The 7,831-nt window shown below is 38.7% G+C and overlaps 1 protein-coding gene across 1 annotated transcript; it reads right to left on the reverse strand.

The window, feature by feature from the left end:
- Window positions 1-362: 362 nt before the first annotated feature.
- On the reverse strand, window positions 363-3,324 carry LOC111468901 (isoaspartyl peptidase/L-asparaginase 1). The gene is made up of 4 exons (XM_023114047.1): window positions 2,976-3,324; window positions 2,051-2,281; window positions 1,855-1,941; window positions 363-1,054 (listed from the first exon to the last, which is right to left on the reverse strand). Exons 1-4 carry the CDS (start codon window positions 3,135-3,137, stop codon window positions 572-574), a joined length of 963 nt encoding a protein of 320 aa, XP_022969815.1. The 5' UTR covers window positions 3,138-3,324; the 3' UTR covers window positions 363-571.
- Between the last annotated feature and the right edge of the window lie 4,507 nt (window positions 3,325-7,831).

Consider the following 7,831-nt stretch of genomic DNA (forward strand, 5'->3'; position numbering starts at 1 on the left):
TAGTCACTCTTAGATCGGTTTGCCCCAGTGCCTTAAGCAAACTAGATACTTCGTTCACAAATTCACAAATTCCACTATCCTTTTTATACTTCGCCACTAAAAATAGTGCTTCATGTCTTGATATATGTACTAATATATGCAAACCATGGACCTATATTAGTACCTGATCCTCCTTAAGCTTCAATGCTTTCAGGCATGCACAATTGTCCTTGCCACAAGAGTCCCTTGTCTAATTCCAAGGAGATCCCTTCCCTAATTCTATCCCTAGCAAATGACATCATTCAATCAAACACCATGTTTTTGTTGTTCTATTTTAAAATGACATTTAACAGACGTGAAAACGAACATGAGTTGGCCTTGGGTTTTGAAAGTTAGGTCAAAAATAAAAAACATATATATATTGTTAACGGTGTTTAAAGAAAAGCTGGCCATTGAAATCCAACCAAAGAAATGAAAACGAAAAGATCCTTCGGAAGGCTATTCTTAATATTTAGGAAGGCAAACAACAGAGGATTTCTCTGACAGCTGAAGATATAACCAAACTTCAGCAGAGGCTTCGGGGCAACAACATTCATTCAGTCATGTTAGAAGGCCATATTGCAATCTCTGAATAACCATCTTCAGTTGCGCAAGCTCGGAACATTCCAGTCGTGTTGAAAGGCATAGCAACTTCGCCGGAGGCCGATACTGCAATCAAGCCAACATTGCCTTTCGGAACACTTTCGACAGCACAGGCTGCTGCTGCTTCAAGAGATAGATCCTTGAACTCCATTAGAGCTGCCACATCCCTTGCCACAGTACCACGTATGATGGCTTCGCCCTTTCCAGTTGCAGAAACTGCACAGAGATGGTTAGCATACGTCCCGGCCCCTATTAATGGAGTGTCGCCGATCCTACCGACCATTTTGTTTACTAATCCACCAGTGGAAGTTGCAGCAGCTAAATTCCCATGGTTATCAACAGCCACACATCCAACAGTCCCGATTTGACTGTCACCATTTCCAATCCCTGTTTCTTGTACTGTGGCTTGGGGACTTGGTTGAGTATAATCAATCTATAAGTGTTCATGACAACAGCTATCAATGTGCAGAAACAAAAAGTACCATAGAAATCAACCGATGCTAAAACATAAAAATCTCAGGGAAACTCCATAATGTGATTTTTTCAACCCTATTAGACGGATATCTACACCTATAAACTTTTGGTTCATAAAGAGAGCAGTCGAAGTCATGTTTGGGATAGAAGATTGTTAGGAATAACGACTCTCTACAACGGTATGATGTTGTCCACTTTGAGTATAAGCTCGAATGGCTTTGCTTTGGGCTTCCCCAAAAGGCCTCATATCAACGGAGATGTATTCCTTACTTATAAACCTATGGTCATTCCCTAAATTAGCCAATGTGGGACTCTCTCCCAACAATCTTCAACAATCCTCATCTCGAATAAAGTACACCATAGAGCCCCTGAGTTCTATATAGCCCTCGAACAGCCTCCCCTTAATCGAGGTTGACTACTTTTCTCTAAAACCCTCGAACAAAGTACACCCTTTATTTGACACATAAGTCACTTTTGACTACACCTTCGAGGCTCTCAACTTTGTTCGATATTTGAGGATTCTATTGACATGGCTAAATTAAGGGCATGACTCTGATACCATGTTAGGAATAATGACTCACCACAATGGTATGATATTGTCCACTTTGAGTATAAGCTCTAATGGCTTTGCTTTGGGCTTCCCCAAAAGGCCTCATACCAATGGAGATGTATTCCTTACTTATAAACCCATGATCATTCACTAAATTAGCTAACGTGGGACTATCTCCGAACAATCCTCAACAAAGATAAGAAGCAAACCTGCACACTGTTTGCCTCTTTAGCTTGTTTTAGCCTTTCAATGTTCTGTGGGGTGATAAAGTAGCTTGGATCAGTGGTCTCCACTCCCTTGACAATTTTAAGAAAATTGAACAGATAAGAATTGGTGCACAAATAAAACAGTAATGAATCACAAAGCATCGATCTGTGTACATAGGAACGGGGTAGAAATTCTAACTTGTTCCCTTGCAAAAGCCTCAGCTCCATCAAATGCTAGATATATATGAGGTGTTTTCTCCATAACAAGCCTTGCTAGAGATATGGCATTAACAACAGTGGTGAGCCCAGAAACGGCTCCACATCTCTTCTTACCATCCATGATGCTAGCTTCCATTTCGACAGTGCCATTGGTTGTTAAGACAGAGCCCCTACCTGCATTGAAATGTGGACAGTTTTCGAGCTCTCGTACCTGTACAAGAACAAATTCAACAGCACGGGAAAGTGTAAGAGAACCTACAGTTCAAAAGCTGACCATCTTACCATGGAAAAGAAGCCATATACACCATGAATTGATCGTCAAGTCGAGATAATCTGTACTAAAGTACTTACAGAGCAACCAAGTATTCAGTTAACCAAGCATTTTGCACAAACAAAAGGGTTTACTTGACTCTGAATATAGGTTAATCCTATAGATTATATAAATCTAAGTTGCATAAACATGAACTTATGAAATCCACCTAATTCTCTTGCATTCTTCTTTGAGGGAGAAAGCCAAAGTGTTGCGGTGTTTCATGGGGTACTTAGCTTGAGAATTTATAATTCAATTCATGATCTTGTTTTTTTTTATTGGAGTCCCTGTTTATTTTTTGTATGTCATTGAAAATTTCATTTTAGTTTCTTACAAAAATGAAATATACATTTGTTCTCCAAGCAATTCATCCATCTATATACACTTACAGAAATTCCATTACAACCTACTGGAACTTTTTACATTACAGATCAATCATTACAAATTTTAAACAACATCATGAAAGAAATCGTTATGCAAACAAATCAATAGACAAAATCGTTACGAACTCTAAGATTACACAAACTTAATCGAACCAATTTTATATTAAACCAGAGTGGTAGAAAAACAGAGAGAGGGAGTAAATAATATTCACCACAAGTTCAACAACATCCAATGGAGGTTTCTGCTCTTTGAGAGCTTGAACGCCGATATGAAGGCAACGACGGAGGGTTTCCTCGCGGGGTTGGCGGCGGTCCAGTGACAAAGAGAGAGGGATGTCGCCGGCGCCGCCGTGAAGAGCAATTGCCCAACCCATTTAGGTCCTGCGCCAATGGATCAAACCACCAACCCTAGGTAATTTAGAAGATCGATCGCCGACGATTTACGGGAGGGTTCATGCAATTGCTCCACTCAATCGATGACGGAGGCTGAGAGAGCCGCTTAGTCGTTTTGATGACATGACGTGAGATTATTAGAAGGCTTGCTTTGTTCGATGTAACCAAGTAGGTATTCATTTTTGTTTTATTATTAAATAACTTTTTAATTTTTCATTTATTTAATGCCAATTGCATATACTAACTACACAAAATAATATCAAATCTAATCCACTGTATTTTTTTGTAAATATTATAATTTAACATGCTCCAAATGAGGCGGCCGAGAATTGTTTACAAGAACAAGAGTGTTAAATCTCGACAAATATGAGGGCTTTCACTGTTAGCTCAACATGGTGCTACGAACGAGAACTAGTGGTGAGAAAGAGTGTTAAAATATCATCACTGGTCCAGTAATGTCAAGTCTATTGTCGGTCGATTTTAGAAAAATAATTTAGGCACATTAAGAATAAAGATATCTTGATATTTTTACAAAATGATTTATGTATTTTAGAAATAAATTATTAGTATGTAAATACCCCTCCAACATTTTTAATCTCAAGCAGTATAAGTAAAACAAAGTGGAGTAGTATTCTACAGAATGTCTTGTAATCTCATCTCGATTGGTCTTAGTAAAGAGTGCGAGTGTTTCCCATAAAGAGTTGTGTTCAACATCTTGGTCTATTAAAAACATATTAACCTAGGTTAACATGAGATTTTATGCATAAAAATCTCAATAATTAGATATATTAGATATAAAAAATATATTTATTTCAAACCCGACCTTGAGGTTTTACACAACCTCAATATTCCAACATCAACACATTTTGTCAACATGTTTGCTGGATTCTTTGCACTATCTATCTTCTCAAAACACATCACCATCTTCCACTAACCTGCAAGTGAAATGGTATTGCCTTCCATGTTTTATCTTTAAATGATAGACCGGGTTCTTCACCAACTGTATGACACTTTAACTATCTCTATAAAGAATTCTTGCCCAATTCTTCTAGATAGTCAGTCATTCATATCGTCTTCTTTCCAGCTTCAGCTATTGCCACGTACTCAGCCTTAGTACAACACATTTTTGAAGCCTAGACGTCCCATAATCCATGGCTTGCTCCCACTTGGTTGTATCCTCCAGCTGTAGGACCCCCTCAAAGAGTTGTGGTTCCCTTTCATCAGCAACAGATAGTGTAATGAAGGTACATACATATCTGGTACTTTGATAGTACGGGATGATCTTCTCAATACCAGTTCGGTGTCACTTGCTCTACTGCTGGTTCCTCTGCAACAACCTCAGGAGTTTGTTGAGTATTTGCTACAAGATCACTAGGTGATTTTCTCCGCAACTCAACCTCAACTTCCACTTGCTTTGTTGTCTTGGAACCTTGCTCCACATCTGGCTCCTCAGTAGTAGTCTCAGAAGTTTCTTGAATATCTGCTACAACATCACTAGGTGAGTTTCCCTGCAACTCAAGCTCAACTCCCACTTGTTTCGTGGTCTTGGAACCATACTCCACATCTGGTTCCTCAACAGTAGTCTCAGGAATTTCATGAGTATTTGCTACAACATCGCTAGGTGAGTTTTCCTGCAACTCAAGCTCAACTCCCACTTGCTTCGTTGTCTTGGAACCATACTCCACATCTGGTTCCTCAGTAGTAGTCTCAGGAGTTTCATGAGTATCTGCTACAACATCACTAGTTGAGTTTTCCTGCAACTCAAGCTCAACTCCCACTTGCTTCGTTGAACCTTGTTCCACATATGGTTCCATTTCCAACCGCACTTTCTTCCATTCTCTGACGGTCCTTGTGAAGCTAACTTGTTTCTGCTTGCTCATAACGCAGTTCTCACAACGACCCACATCAACAAATTTTAGACCTTCTAAAACTCCTTTCGCGGCCAGTGTCTTCATTCCTTTCACGCTCATATGTCCAAGTCTATTGTGCCATAGACTTGAATTTGAAGCACTCTCAGCAACAGCAGCTATGTTCATACACCCTGCAGTGGTGTATAAGGTTCCAAATTTTGAGCCACGTGCTACCACCGTAGCCCCTTCATAATCTTCCACGAACTCTTCCCTAACTTTGTTGCATAACCTGTGCTGTCCAATTGATCAATAGAGATCAGGTTCTTCTTGAGACTAGGAATATATCTGACATCCTTTAATGTCCATTGATTTCCTGCCAGAGTGCAGACATCTCATTTTTCTTTAATCTCCAAATCTTTGTTGTCAGCAAGATACACCTTCTCGAAATTTCAAAACTTGAAATTTTGGAACAACTCTCTAATTGGAGACGAATGAAAAGATGCACCTGAATCCAAAATCCACGATTCAATCAAACTATCCACGCTGAGGATTAGAGCATCCCCAATGTCTTCTGCTGAATTTATAGAATCATCATCATCTCCAGATTTGTGATTCTGCTTCCTCTTTGGTCTTGTACAACCTGTCTGAAATTGACCTTTTTCTCCACAATGCCAACACGTTACGTTTGGTCTATTCGGAGATTTTTCTCGGTTCTTTGATTTTGATCGCCCTTTGTTTGGGCCCTTCGGTTTACTCTCCCTCGTTGGTCAACACTGAGAGCACTACCAGATGAATTTTCAATTTTTCGTTTACGAATACTTTCGCTAAGAACTACATCTCGAATTTCATCAAACTTTAGTTTATCAGATCCTTGCGAACTGCTGATTGCGGCAACAACAGTATCCCACGACTCGAGTAAAGATGACATCAAAATCAATGCTTTAATTTTATCCTTGAAATTAATTTCCTCCGAACACAGTTGACTTACGATAATATTGAATTCATTTATATGATCAACAACAGATCCACCTTCAGACATCGGTAGTTTGAACAATCTCCGCATCAAATACACCTTGTTCATAGCCGACGGATTTTCGTACATATTCGACAGCGTCTTCGACAGACCTGACGTTGTCTTCTCCTTGATGATATTGAACGCCACATTTATGGATAGCGTCAATCGGATCAGCCCTAAGGCTTGTTGATCCTTGAGCTTCCACTGCTCCATGGTCATGGTATCCGGCATCACCACCAACAAGGGTTCATGAAGACCTTTCTGATACAGATAATCTTCAATTTGCATTTTCCAGAAACCAACCTAGCTCTGATACCAGTTGTTGGGATCGCACAACAACGCACACACACTCGATCTAGATGAATACAAAGAACAGAATAGAGAAAATGCAAGGAGAACTTTGGCTAAAAGATTTATATTGATAACTTCAAGTATGTATAATAAGAGAGAATACAGAGAATACAAAAAGTACATTTTCGAAGGTATGTCATTTACCAAATATAGTTTTAAGATGTATAACCGTTGACTCAGCTATAAATAAGCAACAGGCTCCATAACCTAACAATGTGCACATATGTGTGTGTGTGGAGAATTTTGACGGGGATGGAGATTGAATTAGGTGCCGGAATGGGGACGAGGAAAACTTCCCCATCCCCACCCTGCCCAATTGACATCTCTAACTCTGAGTAAGGAAGGGTACATGAATGACTGAGAACACATCCAAATGAGAGCGATCCCAAGGATAAGATAGCTAATAAATACATAAACAAGTTACACCTTCATTTGTTTGTGGCTCAACCATAGGAACTTCATGATTAAGTGTACTTTATATGGAGCAATTCTATGTTGGGTGCAACGCCCCTAATTTTCTTGTCTAAGCTAGTGACGTCACCACATGCATGCTTTAATAACATATGCAGAAATTCATAATACACACTTTAAAATAAAGTCGTGGATTTATACATTTAATTTAAAATAAGAAAATAAAAATAACATAGTCTTTAGACATGAATAATGAAATAAACCATCTATCAACTACTAAATGAGATTTAATGCATACTATTGCAACACTATCTTGACTTCTTTGGACTATTTGAAGTGTGACATAAATTTCCATTGCCAGGAATTGAACCCAAAGTCTCTTAGATGAAAGCTAGATATCCTAACCGTTGGACAACAATGAAACTTTTTGAATCATGGTAAGTAAGATAATAGGAGGAAATTCTCGATTAAATGGAATAATGGAAGTTAAAGAGGGTAAGTAACCACTTTGGACTCTCACAATATGCTAAACCATTACGGACTCTTGCAATAAATTCTTTTAGGAATAGACTTGAAGTGGTTGAGCATGACCCCCAAAACTAAACATGCTAAACCGTCATGTATGAACTTGGATTGGTCGAAAATCTTAACGGTTAGACAATAATGAAACTTGTTAAATCATTGTAGGTAAGATAATATGAGGAAATTCTCAATTAAATAGAATAATGGAAGTTAGCCCTCATAAGTAACCACTTAGAACTCTTGCAATAAACACTTCTAGGAATGAACATGGACTGTTTGAAGTGGATTCGAACCATCATGTATGAACTTTGGTCGGTCGAAAACACTTAGTAGTATGAAGTTACCATATCCTCAATAAATTTCTTAGGGGTGAAAGTCAAATATCCAAACACTAGACAACAACACAACTTGTTGAATCATTGCAAGTACGATAGGAGGAAAATTTTCGATTAGATGGAATAATGGGAGTTAACGACCGGAAGTAACCCCTTTGGACTGAGTAATATAAGGTAACAGCAGCAATATG

Source organism: Cucurbita maxima, unplaced genomic scaffold (assembly GCF_002738345.1).
Source record: "Cucurbita maxima cultivar Rimu unplaced genomic scaffold, Cmax_1.0 Cma_Scf00002, whole genome shotgun sequence".
Taxonomy (NCBI): domain Eukaryota; kingdom Viridiplantae; phylum Streptophyta; class Magnoliopsida; order Cucurbitales; family Cucurbitaceae; genus Cucurbita; species Cucurbita maxima.

Bases quoted from the DNA above. Each gene is read 5' to 3' on its own strand.
- LOC111468901 (XM_023114047.1), bottom strand. From the start codon at position 3,137: ATGGGTTGGGCAATTGCTCTTCACGGCGGCGCCGGCGACATCCCTCTC. The intron at 1,942-2,050 runs GTTAGAATTTCT...AAAATTGTCAAG, and splicing joins AGGCTTTTGCAAGGGAACAA to GGAGTGGAGACCACTGATCC. The intron at 1,055-1,854 runs GTTTGCTTCTTA...GAACACTTATAG, and splicing joins AAGAGGCAAACAGTGTGCAG to ATTGATTATACTCAACCAAG.